Here is a 25,258-nt window from a genome sequence, read left to right as displayed (position 1 = left end):
CGGAGAAGTTACATGAATGAGAATGCGGCTTTTCTCTACGGCTAAGTTTTGCAGTATTTATATCATACACGGGATTAACAGTATTTGAGTAGAATAATAAATTTTCTAATGTCACATTATCATCCATCGACTTAAGCTTCACCATCACGCCAAATTACTGGATATAAATTTTAATCAAACTCGCTAATTAATGAAATTTTCAGATTTAAATTTCGTTCCGATTATAAAAAATAATTAAAAATAACATCTAATCCAATATAACTTATCATAAAAAGCGTTTTAATGAAGAATGGCGATATGCGTGACTTATGAGCACTAAATAATACTTTAAATAGATACTAACCGCATTTAAATTTTTATTATCTGATATAAATCTATTTCTTTTTGAAATTAGCACACAAAACACATAAAATCGTATACAAAGTTTTAAAACGAATGTCTGCCATTCGATATCGGTTAAGTCAATCTATAAATATTAAAAAGTGATAAACACAGTGAAAAATCATACACAATGTAGTACATTAGTTCTTATTTTCGATACTAAAGCGAATACGTTATAAAATTATTAAAAAATTTCAAGAATTAAATGATAAACTTTAACATTTTATGTATATTTTAATTACTTGTGTGAGCAATAGATTAAAAAAAAAAAAACGCGAATACTCAATCAGGTTTACGTTTACTTAATTATTTACTTAAATCAAATTAGAAATAACATTACGATTTAACAAAGTTCAACTTCATAAATTAATAATGTGATTAATGAGGAGTTATTATATTATATGAGATTATTTTTATACTAATTTAAGACTAAGTATTACTTGCTGTTAGTGTCTATAATGTAACTGCAAAATTAAACATATATATATAGGTTATATGCCAGTGTATCGTATATAAAGATTATATCTTATAAATATGTTGATTTTAATGCGGAATATATCCTGTAAAATATGGATGGTGAAAATGATAATATTTGAATGACCGTATGTCTAGAATATCCCGTGACTAGAAAGACGATGTGATTATTTTCCCCGCAGTAAGAAAAGAACTGGGAGAGTTATAGAGGAAGGTTATCGATCGCATATTAATGCAGAGATGGATCTCAGGGATGCTATTACAGGAATAAAAAGATAACCAGATGTTTTGGTTATTAAAATCATATTAGCAAATATAGAATAGGATTGACGAATTTATGGAAATGTATTTTTAGATATAGAAAATACAGAAATGTAAAATTTACTGTATCATTTATATAGGGGAGACCGGGGCAAGATCGGCATGTTAAGCTTTACTTAAATTTTGTGTAATAAATACTGCTGTAAACTGAAAAAAAAGCTTTGCATATTGTCTATTGGAATGTTACCTTACTATAGAACTGGTTAAAATCAGTTTGGAAATAAAAATAATTAAAATAATTACAACTTTACAAGAAGAGAGAAATTGACGAAGTTGCCCCGGGTATAGGGGCAAGATCGGCAACTTCTCTCTTTTTGTAAAGTTGTAATTATTTTAATTATTTTTATTAAAGTTGCCCCTGGTATAGGGGCAACAGTAATGGGGCAAGATAGGCACGTATATAAAATTATGTTATTAACAATGTATAAGTTGGAATTCACTATTAAAACAAAGAAATACAAATCCAACACCCATTTAATATTATTACAACGAAATGCAAGTTCAAAGACATATATACATGAATAACAAATGCAAACATGTTTTCATTTATCATCTGTTTGATTTTTATCCTTTGCTTCTAATGTGGCTTTATGTTGCCGATCTTACCCCGCTAGTCATGATTTCGAAACATTAAGTACAACCCTGAGAACAGAATGCCAAGCCACGATCTGGCCACGTGAATAAGTTGAAGTTACATCCTTCTAACAGGAAAAGTAACTTTCGTTATCATGGAATTATAACAAAACCTGCCAATTCAATATAAATGGAAAAAAAATATTATATGGAATTGAACGAAAATGAAAATTTGCTTGATAATTCAACTACGCTTGTTGGAGAACAATAAAAACACTACACTCAACAAGCCACCAATAAAACTCAACTGCCTAACCTATAACCAAAGTCTCCTTTTAATTTGTTTTTAAAAAAAAGCGCTTGACAAACTTGCCCCGCATGCCGAAGTTGCCCCGGTCTCCCCTACTAGATTCAGATCAGATTTGTTGTTAAGAAAAAGTTGCGGTAATTAATTAAAGCTCTTTAAAAATCAAAAGTCTTATCGAAAGATTTCAGTGAAAAACTATTTTAACATTATTTCTTAATTTTCATACATATTCATAATTACTTTTGAAAATGTAAAGCGTTTTTTGAACGGCTAAATGAATTTTTCATTAACATTTTTACATCAAATAGAAAGTTCATGTAAATTAGCAGTAGAGAAACACCTGTTTCACTTTTCTTTCTTTTTTTTTTTGTTATTACTGTAGACCCTAGGCAGACCCTTAGATTTAATTAGATTATTTCAAAATGATCTAGCGAATGCGGAAGTAACTACTACTGTTCTTCTAAATTCTTTCTATTTGACCCTTAAAATTTGTCTTTCTTTCATTTTATTTTAAACTATTTTGACATTTGCTATTACTTTATTTTTATTTCTTTGCAAAGATCAGTTTGTTATCGATGTACTGTATCTAGTTTTTTACTTATTTTTTAACCATTATTATTGTATTTCCATATCAAAAGTTTTTTTTTTCAAAAACTCACGTTCTTTAAAAATTATTTCGTGCTTTATCAGATTATTTTTAATTTATTAAGCTTATCGATTATTTGATACAAAACAATGAAGCAAATTAAGCTCTACCTCTAGTGAGTGAGTGCATCATGTTGATGCATGCAGATCCAGGAATAACAGAAAAGTAATCAACAATTATACCTCTACTAATCCAATCAGATCTCTCATGATATTAAAGGAAATAACTCATTTATTATTAAATCAAAATTAACTCATTGTTCAGATTAAGGAAAGATTTTTTGTTGTTGTAACAGAGACAGGTTCAGATTAACCCGGGTTCTCGTGCTTTTTTTGGTAGTTTCTCGTCCATGCTACCTGCTTCTACTATGGTTTACAACCAACATAATGTACAGTACAAAACTGAGATTGGTAATATAGGTTTACGTAACTATAAGTAAATTGAATTCAAATTTAAATTATTATTATTATTATTATTATTATTGTTGTTGTTGTTGGTGTGTATAGGCTACGTGTACAGTATACACCAGATAATAAGAAATAAGAAGTTAAGTATGGAATTTAATTAGAGATAAAAATTTAATTTACTTAAATTAAAAATGTTTGTTTATAATTAAAATTCTAATATACATATAATTAATAGTATAATTAAAAACTTTAAAATATAATATAACAGTCAGCCTGAACATTGAAAAATATGGTACTTGTTTTCTGATTGTTTTGCCCTCTGTGAGTACTAAATTAGTCTTTTTCCGAGCCCAAGTCAGAAATCAATTCGATCAGGTCCCAGAGAATAATGGGGCAGCTGATGGCGATGGTGGGGTCTGGCATTTTCAGAATAGAGCACTGATAAAAAATTCTTCGGGTCCCGCCATTCTCGGGTATTCGGATTCGAGTACCCCAGAGTGACAGGATAATGCCGCCTCAGTCATCAAGCCTTCTGATTTCTAATTAGAGATATCACGTCAAATTCAGTTAAATCATTAAATTTTTATACAACTTTTTTACAGAATTTTAATCCATTATGGCGATCGATTTCATGTCTTCAAGTTACATGTCATATACTTAATAAATATATATACATATATATTAAGTTATAAATCAAAAAGAGCAAGAAAATAAAAACTCGAAACATGCTATGCTATTATAATAAATAACTGAAATAATTTATTTGCAGGCTAAAGTCACAATTTTCCACACTGAATCAATTTTCTGCTACTGCAAGGAGAATCAATTCGAATTCGATCAACACTTTCGTAATTTTTCACGAGAAGTTAGAATCAAATTTTCGCTCCTCAATCTTTAATGGTGATAGCCCTTTCCATTGCGAATCAGATCTACTCGTAATAAGTGAGGTTAGTTACCTAACTTTCTTTGAGCTCGTGCTTTGCATAATAAATTTAATATACTGCAAAAAATTAACATTAAATAAATACAGTCTTTATCTAACTGTTTTCTGAGTCGGTAATTTGTTACGTAGACTTATTTACTTACTTATTTATTAATAATAATGAAAAAGAAACATATTTCGCATCTTCTATTATGAAAAATCTAACTATTTAAATTTAAACATACACGCATGATTAAAACTCATATGAATAAGTGAATAAGCAACACGAATTTTAAAAATTTATGTTAAAAATCTTTCCAAATAGTATGCACTTACTGATTTGTTATCCCATTAGAAATCATAATCACGGGATACAAATCCATCCAAAAACGAAACAAATAGTGTAATAGTATTTAATCCTAAAAATCCTTGGAAATATTTTATAAACAAAGAAATAAACTTTGTATAAAATAAAGTCTAAAGTATAAAAAATAAAATTAAAACAGTCTTCTATTTTGATTTTATTTAGTTTTGATAGTTCTTAAGTGTATAGATCAGATCATATAGAAGGTTTCTTGTCTACAACGAGGATTAGTGCGAAATTACCTAATAATAAATATACATTAGATTATGCATAATAGCATTATTTTGCTTTATTTCTATTAAATTAATTAATTTGTGATTAATTTAGTCGTGCTTTATCACCCTTTGCANTTAACCTAGATCGACTGTTTATGAGCACGTTTTCCTATATTTTCATTAAAGAAAACCCATTTTACAAATAAAATTACAAAAATACTGACGGCTAGAACGGATTAATTGTATTTGCATTAATTTCTATGGGAAAAATTGCTTCGGTTTACGAACAATTCGGTTAACGAACGGACTCGTGGAACGGATTACGTTCGTTAACCGGGGTTCCACTGTATTAAGTTATAAATCAAAAAGAGCAAGAAAATAAAAACTCGAAACATGCTATGCTATTATAATAAATAACTGAAATAATTTATTTGCAGGCTAAAGTCACAATTTTCCACACTGAATCAATTTTCTGCTACTGCAAGGAGAATCAATTCGAATTCGATCAACACTTTCGTAATTTTTCACGAGAAGTTAGAATCAAATTTTCGCTCCTCAATCTTTAATGGTGATAGCCCTTTCCATTGCGAATCAGATCTACTCGTAATAAGTGAGGTTAGTTACCTAACTTTCTTTGAGCTCGTGCTTTGCATAATAAATTTAATATACTGCAAAAAATTAACATTAAATAAATACAGTCTTTATCTAACTGTTTTCTGAGTCGGTAATTTGTTACGTAGACTTATTTACTTACTTATTTATTAATAATAATGAAAAAGAAACATATTTCGCATCTTCTATTATGAAAAATCTAACTATTTAAATTTAAACATACACGCATGATTAAAACTCATATGAATAAGTGAATAAGCAACACGAATTTTAAAAATTTATGTTAAAAATCTTTCCAAATAGTATGCACTTACTGATTTGTTATCCCATTAGAAATCATAATCACGGGATACAAATCCATCCAAAAACGAAACAAATAGTGTAATAGTATTTAATCCTAAAAATCCTTGGAAATATTTTATAAACAAAGAAATAAACTTTGTATAAAATAAAGTCTAAAGTATAAAAAATAAAATTAAAACAGTCTTCTATTTTGATTTTATTTAGTTTTGATAGTTCTTAAGTGTATAGATCAGATCATATAGAAGGTTTCTTGTCTACAACGAGGATTAGTGCGAAATTACCTAATAATAAATATACATTAGATTATGCATAATAGCATTATTTTGCTTTATTTCTATTAAATAAATTAATTTGTGATTAATTTAGTCGTGCTTTATCACTCTTTGCAAACTTTATATATAAAATAGAATACAAAAAAATATCCTCCATGTAACTTAAATTTTAAAAATAAAATATTTTCTATTCGTCGGATATTAAGAAAATAATGCTTAACTTGTAATCTGTAAAATCCTTCCAATAGTCTGCCTAGGCTGTTGATTCTAAGTACTGGATTTCAAAAAATTCTGCTTACAAGCATATTTTATTTTAAGTCTTTTTTATTTTTAAAAAATGATTGGTCAAATATTTTCTGCGTTTTCGCTATATTTCTGACTTCATTACCTATTCAGATATTTATAATTACGCTATTTTTCAAAACATAACTTCATTTAAAGTAATTTTTGGGCTGCAATTTGAAAAAATTGTAGGCCTTTAAATTCCGTCTGTCTCTCTGTCTTTCCTTAATCTCGAGAATTTTTTTTCAAATAAGTTTATGCTATTACATCCATTCTTAAGAATATTTTACTCATAATTATAAAACATATTCAGCAATAACTTATTTTTATTATTACATTACTTTAAATTTTTTAAAGTTATATACTAATTTGTAATATCAAATTATATAAAACCTCAAAAATAAAGGAAGTTTTAGACTCATTATATTTTGTATACTTAAATCATAAAAATCTTTTAAAAATGTCGAATATATAAACGTAATTATAATTTGTTCTTAAGTCTAAATGGACGGCTGTAATAAGAATCCAAAAATAACAATTCTATTAAATTGGATTATAAACTTTCTTTAGTCTAAGATCAAATCAAATTTTAATTTGAATTCTTTAGAACGATTAGCAAACCATTTATGAAGCTGACTCATTAAATATACACTGTACAGTGAAGTACGATACTGAAAACTAAATACTATATTTAAAATATTGTTATAAACGGTTCAATTCATATGAGTCTTGTCAATCAACGAAATGTCAAAGATATGAGAACAGTTTTGTGCATTTGATTGTCACCTTTAGATTCGAACTTTAGGATCGAATCTAAAGATGACAAAATTTTCCAATATAGTTTTATACAAAGAAAATTTAATAATTAATCGATATTTATAATTATCGTAAATCCTTCGTTAAAATACAATTTATAATAATTATTTTCATAAACTTAATGGGATTTCTTCAGTTTATGATAACAGTAATTTTCATAAACTTAGCTTAGGTCCTATTAATTAACTATAATCTGCAATACTGTATTTTACTATTAATAGAACGTTTTGATATATATATTTTTAAAATTAAATAATTACTTATTGTGGTTTCAACTTTATATCTAAATTTTAAACAAACAAATGTAATTAGGCCTATTTCTTTACGAATTTGCCCAGAATCAAAAACAATGACATTTCATTAATTAATGTTCTTGAAATATCTTCATAATTTACAAAGATAAAGATAATTATCGGCCAATTCATTATCATTAACGGAGAAACTTCAGATTTCCGCATTTAAATTCAAATAACTACTTTTAATAGAGTTAAAGATTATTTTTAAATTTTTCCTATAAAAATAATAAGTAAAAATTCATTTCCAGTTAAATGAAACTAATTTGAATAAAATTAACATCTTGAAGCACTTTGAAGTTTTCTAATTATGTGAAACATCGATGTGAAGGAGTTCATTAAACCAAGCAATAATTACACCTTTCTTGATTGAAGTGTCTGCTTTTCTAACAGATATTTTCTATTTAACAAAACTTGTTTATGTCCTCTAATGAACCTCAGAATAGGAAATCAATATTTTACCGATTGTGGTGAATAAATATAGTCATAATTATTCTGCAAAATTATTTTTTAACCCATATTTTCTCCTGACTATTCCACTTATTCAAAATAAATTTGTTTTTCCATCGAAAATCATCATATGATTAAAATGTATTTATAAATAGTTTCTGAACAAAAAACAAAATGTATTTCATGAATTTTTAATAATTGTTTTATAAAATTTTTTAAAAATTTAATTATTAACATAGAGTACATGAGCAAGGAAAGAAATGTTTAGAGCCAACTTCTACGAAGTTATGACAAAATATATATATATATACACATTCATATAGCTATTTATCATTTATTATACAGTATTATGCATTTAAATTGTTTTTAAAATAAACAACATTTAGGCTAATACATATCATTTCTGAGACCATATTTAAAGTCTCTCGGCACGATGTACTTTTTTTTAATCAGTCCCTTTGTGAGGTAAACAAATCAATGTAAATTCTTTACTTGAAAGCTTTAACGTAAATCATANTCTTTAGTCGTAAATGTAATACTTTCATTATAAATTAAATGTATTATAATACTCACGCTCAGCAATAATTGAATTATTCGAATTAATTTTAAAAAATAATAATAAATAATAGTTTTATTTATGTAGGAATAATTCTAAGATAAAGTAATTAAAAATTTAATTTTTGATTCAACACAATCCTCTTCAATATTTTCCAAATTACGTTTAAAGAATAACAATAATATACTTTAACCAACTGGGTTAGAGTTTCTGATCCATTAATTCCCTGAAAATTTAAAAATTTTTATCTCGAGTCCTGGGATAAACAGTTCGATATTCGAGACATTTTATAACGAAGAGTAAAAGTTACTCTCTGTTATTCATAAATTAAATACAGTAAAACCTGTGTAAACCGGAATCGCACAGTACCGAATATTTTTTCAGTTTAGGCGGGTTTCCGTTTTGGACAGGTTTTACTGTATTTATAAATCTGAAACAGAGAATCTAATTTTTAATTTTAGTACAATATGTTTTGTATCATATTAACAAGGAATATTACATTTTTTTAATTAATTTTTTCATTATTTTATGTTTAAAATTTATTCTAATAAAACTTTTTATTAAAATCTATATTTGATTAATTTCATAAATTATATTAAGATAATAATAAAATATATTGAAATANATTGAAATATTATAAATATATTTAAAAACTAATTTTCATCTCGAGTCCATAGAAGAAATAAGCAACAAAGACTCAAAATTCTTAATCTAAACAATTATAATTAATTAATAATATTAAAGGTAATTCTAAAATATCTTTTCAGATGTATAATATCATTTTAAAAAATTTAAAATTTTAAAGATTTACGCTTTCTTATACATAGAGGAAACATGTGTTAGATGGTGAAGGCGTTGTGTGTACAGTACATGCTGTATAAACTGAAAGGTGGTGCCACGTGTTATATTGTTAGATGATAGCATGCTTGCTGCCTGTGCTGTTACGCGCAGTTACTGTAAAAATAGGTAATGTTTCTGACTTGCAGAACTTAAGATCATTAAATGACTTTTGTTTCTTGTACATAATACTTTAGAAGCTTGAATAACGAGTCTAACCTGTAATCAGTCAAAAATAACAGAGCAGGCTCTAGTAGAGGATTCACCCATATACTGTTTATCAACTAATCAAACTTCTAAGAGGGAGATGGTAATTTAACAGAAAGTTATATTTTGCTTGGTATGATAAGAAAACATCAATTCAGCCAGTTTTTTACTTTGTACAGTTGTATTTTCACACTCAACTTTCAGATCTTTATTATCTTCTAACCCTCATTTACCCTATACAATTTTTTAAAAATTTAATTATTAACATAGAGTACATGAGCAAGGAAAGAAATGTTTAGAGCCAACTTCTACGAAGTTATGACAAAATATATATATATATACACATTCATATAGCTATTTATCATTTATTATACAGTATTATGCATTTAAATTGTTTTTAAAATAAACAACATTTAGGCTAATACATATCATTTCTGAGACCATATTTAAAGTCTCTCGGCACGATGTGCTTTTTTTTTAATCAGTCCCTTTGTGAGGTAAACAAATCAACGTAAATTCTTTACTTGAAAGCTTTAACGTAAATCATACTTTGACGGTATTATAGAAATTTCGTCCGGATTATGTTTTCTTATTAAATTTCTAAAAATGATGTTTTTAAATTATGTTACTTTTGAAATATTAAAAACAAAATTTTGATTTTTTTCATAATTTTATAGCTTATTAAAAAAATACTTTTTTCTTTAAAATTAAGTTAAAATGTGAAGTTTATAGAATCAAATGTAATGCTATGTATCATTTTAAATACGAATTTATTATACATAAATTCAAAAGTAGCCTGCAGTATGATCAGATTTATGTTTGTATTTACCATCATTAATATGATATTGATAATTTTTAAACAGTGTTACTTACATTTAACATATTTCAATATCTTAGAAATTTATAAAAGTATCCGACTTTCGAACAACTCACTATTTTATACACAATAATCTAATACCTTTAAATCGTTTTTCGTTAGCCAAATTTGGATTTTCCAACATTTCCAGTGGTAAAATAAAAATTTCGAACTATCGTAATGTGGATCTTCTTGCCAATTTTGGTTTCGGTAACATCAACTTATTGTCTACCTTATGGTTTCAACGTTGTAAGTAATGTTTTAAGTATTGCAATATATAACCGGTTTCAAATTTTGCGGATCCCAAAGCTCCTCTAAGCACAGAGTCCTATGCAATTCATACGTCGAATATCCAATGACACAAGCTTAAAATTAAATTAATATTGATTCGTATCCAAGTAAGCAATAAATTTATCATTTGTAATACTGTATTTACACATTATGAATATTATAGGCCTATATTGAAAATAGTATAAATGATTTAATTTAAAAAGTAATAATTATAACTGTATTTTATTCTCTACTAATCAAGCTTCATAATAATAAAACTATAATCAAATTTTTAAATTATTAAAACTTATATTTCTTAATTCTATAAATTAGTCAGACAAATAAGACAATTAAGAATAAAATAAAACTTATTACAACTTTCTTCCTAGGAATAAATTTATATGTCTAATTCACATTGAATAATGTTTCAGACACTGAATAAGAACAATTTCTTAACAAGACTATTGTTCAATTTTCGAATTAGAAAACATACAATTGCAAATAAATGTCATCAATATTTTTATGGAATAATTTATCGTAAAAGTGCAATCATCAGTTACATTCACCATGATGTACTGTTCAGAAAAAATTTCTACACGTATACTATGATAAAATTTATAGACAATTCCATTATGCCTATAGTTTTTTCGTTAAAAATTTTAAAAAAATATAACAATGCAGGTCTGAACCTATGTAAAAACGTTACTAATTTTCCGATGATACATTACAAAATACTTTTTCGACATGAAATATTTTGCAGTTAGGTTATTATGTACTTTGCAGAATGGCGAACAAATGATTTATGATCTAGGTAACTGATAAGATTACATCACTCCTTTATTAGAAATCAAGGAACAAAGGGGACAGACAACACAGTATTAGTTAATAAACAGTTTAATAGAATGTATTCTATTCGTACACCTGACTCGACTTCGACTAAAATCATCTTCACGTAAATAATTCTAAAGCTTAAATGTCGATTAAGAATTTATTTAACAAAGTTTACGTTCAAGTAAAAGAATCTAAAAAGTTTTAAAACAATGGATTATAAGTTATCTGTATTTAATATACACTGATTAGTTGATTAAATATTATATTTTATGCGCTTCGAACTTATTATAATACATAGACTATATATTAGTGTATTTCTCAGTCGGTTGATTGATAAATTACTACAAGGCACCAACATATTACAGGCTATATGACCGGTCACGATACACCCATTATGGACGAATTGTGATCCGCAGTGGGGATCTGGATCGATCAACATGAATGAGGAATGGAGAATATCTTGACACGTAATAAATTTTGGTGGTCTAGACTAGGTTCGAACCCGGATTCCCGGTGATTATGCTACAAGTGGGAGAAAAAAAGTTAAAGGTGTTTCTAGAATATCAAACTAGAGCTTAAAGTTAAGTTACTACAGACAAATAAACTTACGCTGTTGTTTTTGTATGCAGAGAATTTTCAATTTGCTAACATCTTTGCGTTTTTCTATTTCGTATTCAGGAAAAGTTCTTGGGTTTTACAAAAAAGAAAAACAAATTGCTCTCTTGTGTATTGTATTTTTCTTTCTTTTTTTATTTTTCCAGTTTTGTTCACTAGTCATGTCACTTGTTATAAAAATATTTTTATTATAATTTTGGCATAAACTTTAATCTTCTTAATAGGGATTTCTAATAAGAATGATTGCTATAATTATTGAATTCTAAAATTAATAATATATAGCCTATTTAAATATGGAATAATAATGAAAATATGTCATAAAAGTGTAAATGACGATGTATATACAATGATATAGGCCTATCAATATGTAATTAATAACAAGCATTGAAACCTTAATCTAATTCTCTTTATTTTATTAGTATTGAATCATTTTGTAAATTAACAAATTACTTGAAATCTAAGTGTGTAATCTAAATAATATTTTATTGTTCAATAGAATTTCAATAATTCAATATGCTAATGCAATTACGGTAATAATGTAACAATTCTGATGAATATGCAATAGAAACTGAAAATCAATTTATTGGCCAGGACGTGATACAAGATTACAAACAAGATAAAGCACTATTAAATAAATTAATACCCTGTAAAATCTACAAATAGAAATATCGGAAAAATACATATTAGCCCGGTACCATACCTCATTGCTGTCATATAACATAATGTCACGACTTATACGCGAAATTATTAAAAAAACAACAACAAAAATAAAAAACGAGTGAAGTTATAGGAAAAAGTATGTTTAAAACACAAACGTTGTTTACATATATTATGATCATATTAGTGAGAATTTATTATATTCATCTACAGCAGCATATAAGGCAAAACTTGTTTATTATTTTAGTAGATATGATAATATATTAATTTATGAAATAAAGCAACAGTATCACTAAAATCTGTAATTATTAAGAAAATAATAATATGATTTACTTGTAAATTCACTGAAGACAACCATTTTTTAAGAGGATCTAGGTTTTATTTCATAGAGTCAAAGTTGAACATGATTGTGAAATTACATTCAATTATAAAAAAAGAAAATATATTTGAATAAAAACTGATATCAATTTAATCAACGATAAGACTTCTAGAGTATATTTAAGATGGTTCAAATTTTCATTACAAATCATCTGTGAGATTTTAAAGAATACGCAATATAAACTTTTGGCTAAACTGCGTGCTTTTAGAGACCTCAAACTCGCAAATATATGTCTGTCAAAACTCGATCCATTCACTATGTACACAGTACAGTATTAAATTTCATATTATCTTATGATACGGACTTTACATTACATAAATATATATAAAAGTTACCTCTGAAGTTCACACTGCCTAGAGTTGCGCATTCTCTGAAACCCCAGTATCATTCACAATCATAAAATCATTACTGATTATCATACAATTAAATTATCCATCCCGTGCTAAACAATACGAAATAGGATATTTAATCGATATTAATTTATTCAGACTTCAACCATATAGACGTGAGGTAAGCTCTCCGAATGGCATGAGATCAAATTCAAATCCTTTCCGAATTCATGTGATTTTTCTTGGGTTATATGAATCAATACTCCATACATTAACATTGCCGAATCCATTGAGTCAGGCCGTCACTAAGAACTGAGATTAGCAATATAATTCATTTGAAAAAACGATATAAAAATCGAATCTAATTCTTATTCAACCTTTTCTATGAAAAAAACACAAATATTAAATAAATTTTACACATACGTATTGTATAAGTATTTCATAAAATAAGAAGTAATTATGATTTATTAATGTAAAGATAAGTGAATTAGTTACAACTATCTAACTGTTATTAGTTGTTAAAGAAACTGTTTCATTTATTAATCTTAATGTAGATGTTAATATATTTATGATGATATTTCATTAAACTCAAATGTCAAGTATTCAATACGATAAATTAGTACAATCAATTAGAAGTTAATTTTTCGTTTAAATATTAATCGGAAAGGAATTTTACTTGAATAGTATCACAGTGAAAGTTGTAAAAAAATAATGTCTAAAATTGAAAAAGTGCATAAAATAAGAAAATAAAGTATAAATATGTTAAAAATAGAAATAATACACTTGTAGATTACCGCCAAAGGTAATTTTTAATGGCGATTTTCGAATGCATTGATATTTATGTAGAACGTGATCGTGACTTGTTTCCATATAGGTATATATTCAAATGATCTATTTGTAACGTTCTGATACTTTATGCAAGTCGTCAGATGAACTATAAATACAAATTTTATACGACTATTTAAATAAACTGAATGGTTTAGGTCATTTAAATAATCATAAAAAGTTTATTTTTACTGTGTATAAAATGATCGTAAAGCTTGTCTAAATATCATGTAAAAAGTTCTCCATTGCATATCGATTGCGAGCCTGTTTAGAAAGTAACAAAATACATTGAGAGGAGATATATTAAAATGTATGAACCGAAGTACATGTTTATGTAAAACATTTAAACTTACCTTAAAGCAGAATGGTCCAACTTACATCAAAACAAAACTAAGCTAAAATGCAGAATGCATTAAACACATCTTCAATATCGTCTATCACGAATAATCTGCAGCGGCTTTTTCTAAACTGGAGTCCGCAAATTAGTTCCAGAATGTTTGCGAAACGTTCAGAAGATATCTGTTACTACGAGTATGTGTTTATTTTCCTAAAAATACTCTGATGAAACCATAACGAGTATCGTTACAGAACATTATTTGTTGTCGATACGATTAATATATATATACGAGTCGCTTCCTTCACAGAGCGCATTCAATTCCTACCAATAATTCGTGTTTACATTTATGCCCGTATGAATCTTTTATATATAAAAATTTAATACTAAATAAAATTATTATATATTTATATAAAATATAAATAAACAGAAAAACTAGTGTTCATACNGGTATCAAATTTTTTCTTCTCAATCTCGATCTTCTACAGAGATCTGTTTTAAATATAATTTTTTTGTATTCGTCTAAATTAATTTTTGCTCTCTTAGACCAGAATTCTTTAAGTATTAAGTTCCTGTCGTATGTTGAGGATAGAATTATTTTCACCATAGGCTTGTATTCATTATTAGTTAATTTAATTATACTATCTATTGAACTATTTGTTATACCTAGTTCTCTTGATAAAAATTGTTCAATTTCTTTTAGATATTCCGGAGTTTCGAACGGAAAATTAATAATTACTATATTTTTATTCGTTTTCTCATTAACTAATTGATCTATTTCAAACTCTAGCTCACCTTTTGTGTGGGAATTATCCTTAATTATTGAATCCATTTCTTCCAATTCTTGTGCTACTCTTTTGGATTCCAATTGGTAAACTCTATTTTCTTCTTTCAGATAATTAACTTCTGATTTGATATTTTGTAATTCGATGTTTAGTTGATTAAATTTTTCTTGAATCAAATCGTATATGGACTTCAACGAATATTTTTGTTCTTCTGTTGTTGGAGTGTCTGCTCCCTGGACCGTATGAAAGTAGTCTTGTATTTTTGGAGTTCTCTCTTCGTTTAATTCCTCTCTATCATACTCCTGTTCTTCAGGCAGAATTTCTTGACTGGAATTAGTCCCAGATATTCTTATTTTTTCTGTGGCTTTAGGAATGACACTACGCGGCCTCCCACGCCCCTTCTTTTGCATATCTGTGTGGCCGCCACGTTGAGGAGATCTAGGCAGAGGTCCTGGATTAGGTTCTATACCAGAAATAAGTAATAGGTATACTATTACCAGCCAAGAAGAATATTTGTTATACTTCCGCTTAAATTGAGGTAATATTTCCCTCCAAAAGTGAATCATTATCACAATATGTTGTATCAACTCTTCTCCTGAGATTATCGCGCCAACACCTTCGACAGTCGAGACACTCCCCCCATTATAACATAATTAAATATTTAAATAGCTCATTTAATATGTTATTAAATACCAAATTTAAAATGATTTATCAATGTAGAATTCTTTTCGGCAGACTTAACGATTTTCTGGTTACGAAGGTTATCCGTTCGGTAAATTAACCGATATAACAACCTAATTAAGTATTTGTTTGTTAATATAATATCTTTGATATTAATTAATTAGGGAAAACATACCTGATTAGTATTTATTATTATTGTTTCTTTCATAAATATGATCTTGTGTACAACTAAGTGTTAAATGTGATTAAATAAGTAATCTTGACGTCTGAAAACAGATGGACACTGTAACTATAGCTACCATTTTGTATCCATGGCTACTAAAACAGCACCCTTCACTAAAGATGTTGAGTACAATTTCACTTAGTTTATACTTAATTTGGGATAAAGAAATTAATTTATACATTTATAAACAACAAAATAAACTAAAAATTCAATTTAAAAACTTTATTTAAAATTTTTGAATATTAATTTACCCATTTATATAAACAAGATCACACAAAATTTTAATTTAAAGGACAGATCTGAATTTAATAGCAGCTGTTTAAATGTTTTGTTGTTTAAGTAAACACGGACTAAAAGTGTTTGTTTTTTTAAAAATTTATGTTTGAGCAGAATCGAGATAAATTTAATTCACTTTAATAAAATATTGTAATAGAATTAAATTTTTCATTTGATATATATGGAAGGACGTGAAAATTTAATTTAGTTTCAATAGAGTCCAGATCAATTTTAAATGAAATCGTATTTTAAAACAATCTTTTCCCATTACTTTCTGTGAAAGCGCATTTTGGGAATTGGATGTGAAACGAAGACGGAGAAAAATTCTCAGGATAGCTGTATGCTTACTTATTTGCTATTTCAAATTAAAATATTGATAAATCTTCATTTCACAATTAATAGGAGCAGGAGGCCACAACTTTTTTAACTAAAAATTTCCTTTGATGTATAAAAATATTTGGGTTTGCTATTCGAATACACCCTACAGGATGAACACGTGATTGTTTGCTTATCGTATTTTCCCCACAATGCCGTGCTATACGCCCACTCACACAATGGTTTCTCTTATTTTCAACAATATACTGTATGTCGTAAATCGTCATAGGTTTCATAACAATAGAAAAGGTATAGAATATCGTTTCAATGAAAGGCATAAAGTAGCAAATTCAGCATCAACTAAGCTGCGAAGATACTTTATTATATAAATACAGCAACAGCTTAGCATATTCATTCTACTTTTATGAAAATTTTAATAAATTAATTTTTGAAATTATTAAAAAAAAATTGGATTAAATCAATTGAAATTATCTTTAATTACTTTCGTTAAACTTAAAAGTTACTACTTGTTTATATAGATTTACATAAAAACTACAAATTTTTCATATAAATATACATTTTAAGAAATTAGTTTATTATTTTTTTCAATAATTTTTCGAAATTTAAGCTCTTTTCAAGACTTAACAAGCGCAAATCTCTAGATATACACGTAATTAAAGTATAGAGATATAGCTTTTAACGTTATTAAATGTATTGTAACAACAAAATCCCTTTAGAAAATTTTACAAAAGCCGGAGTATTGGATTATTTCTAATTTATTAATTGAATTTAACTATTTAAGATAAAAAAATGAATGTGATTCTATTAAACTCGATTCAGAAAGCAATTACGTTCTAAAAACAACTTACAAAAAATATATTCAATTAATTAAAAGCACGCAAGTCCATTATAATTATCAATTCGAGATTAATTGCCGGATAGTACTAATTAATTTCACAAAATAATTTTAACGAAATGATCGTAGCTCCACTTAGGGCAATTTAATCAAGATATTTTTAAGATTGAACAGCCTCAAGATGTTAAATATCACATGACAATTCAACGATAATTGTTATAATATTGAATAAATTTATAGATAAATTTTTATTATCTGTTTTGAATAATATGAATCTTAAGTAGTGAATACCTTATTCCTGATATAAAACAAATTAGTTTAGGGTCCAAATAAGTTGCGAATAATAAATTATTTCTACGGTTCTATATCTCGTGTCCGTATCAGCGAAAATAACCCGAACACAGATATGATTCTTACTGTATATCTAAACCATCTGGTATACACAAAACAATGAAACTTAAGCCGTTACGACATTAATTCTTACCTGTAAATAAGTATCCTCGTTTTTTTTATATAAATGTCTTGTAAATTAAGTGATCAGATCACCTTCGACATCCTTTACGTTCTGTAGCTTTTACCTCTTTCGCTATACGTTTATTTACTCGATTTGATCCTGGTGGGTTGACAAATACGCATGCGTAGTTTTCCATTCTTTCGCGCAGATGATAAATGGAGACGATCCTTTTGAATTTTTATTGACAAGTTTGCAATTACAGGAAAAAAAAATAATGCGAAAAATCGTTAACCACCCGAGATTAATTTGGATTACGTCAATCCAATTTAAAGGTTCTATATACATATTTTGATTTTAAATTATTTTTTAAAAATTTTTTATTGTTTTATAAACTTAGAAAATAATACTTTACAGTCAAATTCTAGTAATGTATTTAAAAATATAATTTTCGTGTGTTTATACAACTAAATTTACGATTTAAAAAAAAATATATATATATATATTTATATGTATACGACCGAGAGTTTATCGCGACATTTAAAACTTATTTATGTTGTAGCTTATTTTGTGAGGATAGAAAAACTGAAGTCACCGTCAGACGAAGGATAATCTGCTTTCATGCACAGGAAATGCTTTTAAAAAAGCGCCTTTGATACGCTTCCTTTCAAAGCTATTTGAGTAAATTAAATCGTAATCTTTTTACATATTTAGACACTAACAGCTACATTCTTTTTCCTTAGTAAACATTTTTTTCCTTAAGCGAATTTATTGGATGTGCTTATTAAAAATTAACATTTTCGATATGCTAAATCATGAATAAGTGATTTAAATTTCCACAAATGGCATTTTAAATTGTTTATAAGTTATTTTAAAATACGATAATCATAATAAATATACTTGTAAAAAGATTACGTGTGATTACATTTTTAGAAGAAAAATATCAGTTGTACATAATTGAAAACATTTGGTTTTTACAAATTATTTTGATAAACCAAGAATAAATAAAATCGAATTTCCATTAACGACATTGGAAGATCGAAGATAATGTCAACTTTCTTTCAAATCATTCATCAACATCCATCATCTCAACTGTCCTTAAATGACATGTCGTTCACACATCACTTGGCTGCAAAAGCAGTTCTTATTCTTGTTTTTCTCACTAATAAAGGTCCAACATCAAAATAACTTTACAATGATCTTCCCAATGAATAAATAATAATCCTGACAACTTATTATACTCATTATTCAAGAATAGTAAGTTGTATTAATTATCAACAAAATATTCGAGTTTTATAAACGCTTACTTTAAAGCACGGTTTTTCTGATAAATAAAATACAAAATAATAGTTCCATATTAACCTTTAATATTTCTTCAAATACATACACTCTTTTCATAAAAATTAATACAGCCGTTGAGGTGGACCCATGGTGCTTTTTATATGAAGAGAGCGAATGTTTTGCCAATTCTTCTTCAATAACGACACTAAGAAGTTGATAGCCAAGTTTATGTTTTGTGCCAATTCGTCTTGAGACATATTTACATGTCCAACGGCAACAGCTAAACATAACACCTATAAAAATTAAAATGCATTTAAATAAACTATTGAAAATTAGTTATATTAAAATCTGATTTCATTTCATATAAACAAACTTACATTTCAATTAATAATTTACTAAAATACATTTTAAAGTTTCAAAATCCGAAGAGGGAAAAATACTAATATAATAAATGTGGCGTGGCAGAAAACAAAAAAGAATGAAAGCTAACATCAAGAAAAAAAAGCAGCTTAAATCCTACATTGTTTTGCAGTTGTATTTGAGTTTTACTGCAACTACAAATCCACTTTAATAAATATTGATTTAAGTAAAAACGAATCCTCAAAGCTTAAGATGTCAACATAATACATTTAGTCACATACTACATCATTAATTTGTCTTTCAAATCACTAACAAACATATACAATAAAAGTAAAACGAAACAATAATTTTCGTTCATTACGTGCTTAAAGCTGCGAAGAAAATTTTTATAAAAGAATTATTTGATAGATTAAACTCTCATCTCTCATATTAATCAACCTCAGAGAGTGTATATATATATATATATATCTCAAAAACCAAATGAACAATAATCAGTGAGATAATTTATTATTTCCTACTGAGTATATAATAATTTGTATATTAAAATTCTGTTACAATTTAAATATTAAATCAAAAAGATATATAGTTACATTTAATTTTTTCTCCAACCTTGAATTATTTTGGTATGAATAATTCAACCCATTTATTAAATATAATTTTACATCATAAAATCACTCAGTGATATCTCAAAATTTAAGTTAGAAAATTAAAAAAAATTTATTATTACATGTTATTTTCTACACCAAGACTAATTGAAAAAGTATTGATCAAAAGTGGAAACAAATGGCTTGTTTTCAATGTCACATAAATCAACAAGAGCTATATTAAATCAAGGTATTCAATTTAGAGCAATACAATAATTCAATGGATTTATTAATGAGTCATGTAGTTAAATAAGGAAATGAAAATTCTGAATAAAAACTTTAAAACAAGTTTTTGATCTAGAGAAATTAATATATTAACACAATGAACAATAAAACGCAACCTACCAATAAGTAAGTTGAAAATAAAATGCAACCTACCAATAAGTAAGTTGAAAATAATTAGCATGTTTTTACATGCTAATTATTTTCAACTTACAGTGTGGATAAACTAATCAATGAAAATAATTTCAGATGCACTAGAAATGAATATTTGTTATGCATAAAATAATGAGAACCCACAATGGTGAAATATGTAAAAGCGTGATTATTTTTTAAATATACATTTTGAACATTTTCCACAATTTCGTAATCATTTATTTTATTAATTTCTTTTGTTTGCACTGAAATACTAATTATTAATGATTAATAATTAGTATTTCTCTTATGCTAATTTTTGGGCTGAAATTTGAAAAGACACCACAGTACTAATTTGAGGAGGAGAGCACATATTTTAAATTAAAAATATGATTAAAATTTTAGCCTGGCAGGGCATTGTGACATGTCACAATAAATATTTGTTTCTCTAAATAAAAAATATTACCAAATTTTCAGATAATTATTAATGACTTTTTACTTAACTATATAACCATTTTACTTATATCACAATCTCTATTATATAAATGATGAGCAACAAAAGTGTTTTCATTGAAAATTTAAAGGAATTACAGATAAAATTCTCTTATTTAAAAAAGCTTACAGTTATAAATAATTAAAAAAAATCTTTTTAATAAACATTTCTAATGATCCACTTTAATTTTTTTCGTACACAATCGATTATCCGAAATATCGATTTCCCCCGAACAACCCCAGTCCCCAATTGATTCGGATAAACAACACTCTACTGTATATCCCAAAAAATTTGCAACCAAAGCAAAATATTCAATCAAGTATATACTGTATCATCATAAAAAAAACAACAATCCTGAAATGATTCATTAAAATGCAAGTAATAATGTGAAATTAAGCAACATACTGTACTCATATTTCATGCAAGTGTTAAATAATGATTTTTTATAACCTTAAAAATCAAGCCAATCAAAAATTTTAACTGTTAACATATACAATTAAATAAAATTTTTTAAATACACTTAGTTTCTAGCATTTACTTTTATTATATATATGTATTTTTTCCTGTTCTGGAACTCTTGCAAGCCAAACTTCATCGAAGACAAAAAATCATACTGCAGGACCTCAATCTTCATGTGAAAATGATCTATTTAATTTTTTATTAATTCACGTTAACTTTATCACTTAGTTTCATATTCATCTTTTGAGTACAAATGACAAGAATTATTATCATCATTATTAGAGTTATTATTATGTGGGACAGGTATATTTATTGCCATTCATCAGTACGATTTCAAATCTTAGAAATCATATCATCTGGTATCTTCATCTGTTTGTATACTGATACTATTATTCCCTAATTATAAACGTAACACTGTAAAAGTATCATTGTTGAAAGAATTCAAGTAAACTTACTGCATGTACAAAATACAATGCAATGTGAAAAAACAAATATTTTCTGTAATTTTTGAAACTGAACATAAAATCAAACAAATTTCATCTTTTGTACATGCTTAAACCAATAGATGCTTCTCACAATGGTATTTACTCTTGTCATGAAGTGCTATCTTGATTAAAAAAAAAAAAAAAAAATACTCATCACTGGCACATGAAGGAACTGAAAGACGTTTAAATCTAATTTTAATATAAGATTCAATGTATGTACTTTCAAGTTTATTAGTTCCTAGCATATTTTTGACTTCATTGTTCAATACTGGGCACTTGTCAACTTAGTAATTAGTTTGCATATCAGTATGTCCTTACATTTAAATCATGTATTTTGTCATTGAAACAATTTAAAAAATCATTAATGTCAAATATCAACTATGAGAATCTTTAACTAAACTATTTCCTAGACATCATCATCTTGTAAGCAAAAATAACAACATGTAAAATTGTAACTCAATCATATGGAAATCCTATAGTTGATGACCTTCCTATCAACTAAACAAAATTGGTCAAGCCGATCTGATAGCATGCTCCACAAAAATGAATCAAATATTAATTTTGTTCAAAATAAATTTTATAAATTCTTGTTGTTCAGAAGAATTCACCAAATATACAGTAAGGAATGTGGTTTATTGATTCCAGAGGAACCAGGTAGTTTTTACTATAGCTTACAGTGACCATAAACAAAAATGTTCAGTTCCCTTTTGCACTTGCACAATGAATGGATTGAACGAATCATAATCTCAAATATATAATGTCCAACAGACACAAAGTCCTAACGTAAGCACACTTTACTACTATAGTGGAACATGCTAAAAAGCCAAAAAGTCTATGGTTAAATGTGATACTCTGTACAAACCTTTGGAAGTGATTAACTTGTGATGATGTCACTTCCATCTCCATTAACAAGTTTTATTTATACTAGCAAAGAATATAAACAACCACCAACTTGAGACATTAGTTTCCAAATGAACTGCTAAATTATTATGGGCTTTTATAAGGCAGTAAATAATTATTTACTAGCCTTATAATATTTTGGCAGTTCATTTCAAAGCTAGCAAAGAAGTTTCACTTCAAAAAACATTATCAAATACAGTGGTACTAAAGCAGACGTATACAGTGGTATACGTCTGCTTTAGAAAATGTCCAATTCGAATTATATCCTGTTTGGACGAAACAAATTTTGCTCGGTATACGACATAATTCAATTATATGCGCCATCAATGAACAAGTAGCACTATCGGTGTACTAGACCAGACTAGACATTTGCGGTGCAACGGTTTATAACTTTGTTAAATTTCTTTTGATTTTAATTCGTAAGTAAAATTTTATTATTTTTATTAATCACAAATCGCAAAAAAGCAAATGAAAAGCGACAGAAAATTAAAAAAATGACTAGAATTACAATGGAACCGATGAAAGAGATTGTTGAGAACTACGAAGGTGGCACGCGTGTTCGAGATTTTAACTGTTGTTTACCGTATTCCGAGAACGACAACATGGACAATCGTAGAAAAATAAAGACATCATTAAATCTGCTAATGTTGCGAAAGGGGTTAAATCAATTTTTAAACAGAGATCGAAGACATTAGATCATGTCGAGAAATTGCTTTTGCTTTGGATAACTGAAAAACAGTGCTGGAGACAGCATATTGGAAGCAATTATTTGGGAGAAAGCTAAAAAGATACACGCTGATCTCACGAAAAATCAAGCAGGAACTAGCCAGGAAAGCGAGGTGTTTAAAGCCAGCCATTTTTTTACACAAAAACAGATTAATCATTTTTACATTACTTCTTATGGGAAAGATTGGTTCGATATACGTCCAATTCGGTATAAGTCCAAACATCGGGAACGGATTAAGGTCGTATACCGAGGTTCCACTGTACTGCCAGTTCTGTGGGAAGACTACTTCCAAAGCTTTCATAAAATTTTCTTTTCTATTGAATTACTTTGTTTTGTTACATTTTATTTACCATAAAATTATTTAAAAATTTTAAAAAGGAACTGGTGATATACAGACGTCTGGCTTTCCATCCATCCATCCATCCTTCTTCTTCTTCTTCTTCTTCTTCTTCTTTCCGAAGTTTCCGAAATCTGCATTTTCCAGCGCTTGTTCCAGTAGATAAAAGCAGAAACACCCCATAGGATGGATGGAAAGCAAGACGTCTGTATATCGGAGTTACGCGATTTTCAAANTATGAGAGAAAGCTTTTTTTTAACTTTATAACACAAAAAAATAATGTGTAAATCTGATTTAATTTTAAACAAAACAGATTTTTTCCTGTTCTACTTTACTAAAAATTTGCAAATTGAATTTCATTCTAATATTAAACTTAATTATTGGACTTGTAGAGCTTTGTTTTGGATTACAGTTTTAAGCAAGTAACTAACTATACAGTGAGTACAAAAGATAGAAACAATTTTGTCTGTAATTTTATTTCTTAATTTATTTTTAGAAAACACAGCTTAAATATTCCTAAAATGTAAAATTTTAATCTTTTGGCAACACTATCTACTAATGCAAGCAATGCATATGCATCTACAGTTCTAAATCAAAAGAGGTTATTTGAAATGAAGTTTGTAGAATTAATTCAGTGGAAATTTTACAAGATATACTGACAAGAACAACTTGCAAGAAAAACATTGCTAAATTGGATGAAATAGGGTCAGTTTTTTAAATGCTACAGCTGATCATCCAAGAGTCTCAAATGAAACTATGGAAAGAATTTGCAAAATATTCAACAGGAGTTCAACAAAAAAATCCTGATAGAAAGCAAGCTTGAAAGCTAGAATTCTGCAAACTATAATATATATATATAACATTATAAAATTTAAAAAATTCAGATTGCCCATTTATAAAAGAAAAATACCACTATCAAAAGCAAACAGACATTTGCAAACTATTTTTCAAACTAAAATTTAGGATGATGATAATTTCTACACCATATTCTTTAGATTAAGTAACCTTCCATACATGTAAGTGACAGAGGTAAACATCACAAGTGCCAAATTTACAGTGCAGTTGTAATATGAAAGAGATTTACAATCTCAGCCGACATACAAAATGCCCACTTGATCAGGCTCTCACATCGCACTGATCAACCGAGAACAATGGAAACTTTAGAAATATACAAGGCAGGATTATATGGCACATGCATCAACTCCAGGGATGCAATCGGTATATCTAGCGCGTGGAAGTTTTGTTATGAGGGAACTCATCCCCATAAATGAGCGTGTATAATTCGTCTCCTACTGTT

The 25,258-nt window shown here is 27.2% G+C and overlaps 2 protein-coding genes across 3 annotated transcripts in view; both read right to left on the bottom strand.

Moving 5' to 3' along the window:
* The window catches only part of LOC111623900 (synaptotagmin-5-like), a 30,392-nt gene extending 12,091 nt beyond the window's left edge, over positions 1-18,301 (bottom strand). The window contains exon 1 of one of the 2 annotated variants that reach the window (XM_023366631.1): positions 17,955-18,301. The gene's annotated coding sequence lies outside the window, so the exon portion shown is untranslated. Of the gene's footprint in view, positions 1-10,196; positions 10,309-17,954 lie in introns of those variants that run through there. The other variant, XM_023366632.1, reaches the window with a different exon arrangement.
* A 964-nt stretch (positions 18,302-19,265) lies between these two features.
* The window catches only part of LOC111623899 (60S ribosomal protein L10a-2), a 35,407-nt gene continuing 29,414 nt past the window's right edge, over positions 19,266-25,258 (bottom strand). Inside the window, exon 5 of the mRNA XM_023366630.1 lies at positions 19,266-19,495. Coding sequence (XP_023222398.1) covers positions 19,325-19,495 — 171 coding nt within the window. The 3' untranslated portion in view covers positions 19,266-19,324. The remainder of the gene's footprint in view (positions 19,496-25,258) is intronic.

This window comes from Centruroides sculpturatus, unplaced genomic scaffold (genome assembly GCF_000671375.1).
Source record: "Centruroides sculpturatus isolate CEXI.00-Female unplaced genomic scaffold, Cexi_2.0 scaffold250, whole genome shotgun sequence".
Lineage (NCBI taxonomy): Eukaryota > Metazoa > Arthropoda > Arachnida > Scorpiones > Buthidae > Centruroides > Centruroides sculpturatus.
Note: the sequence above shows the minus strand (reverse complement) of the source record. Positions and strands in the feature narration are given on the sequence as shown.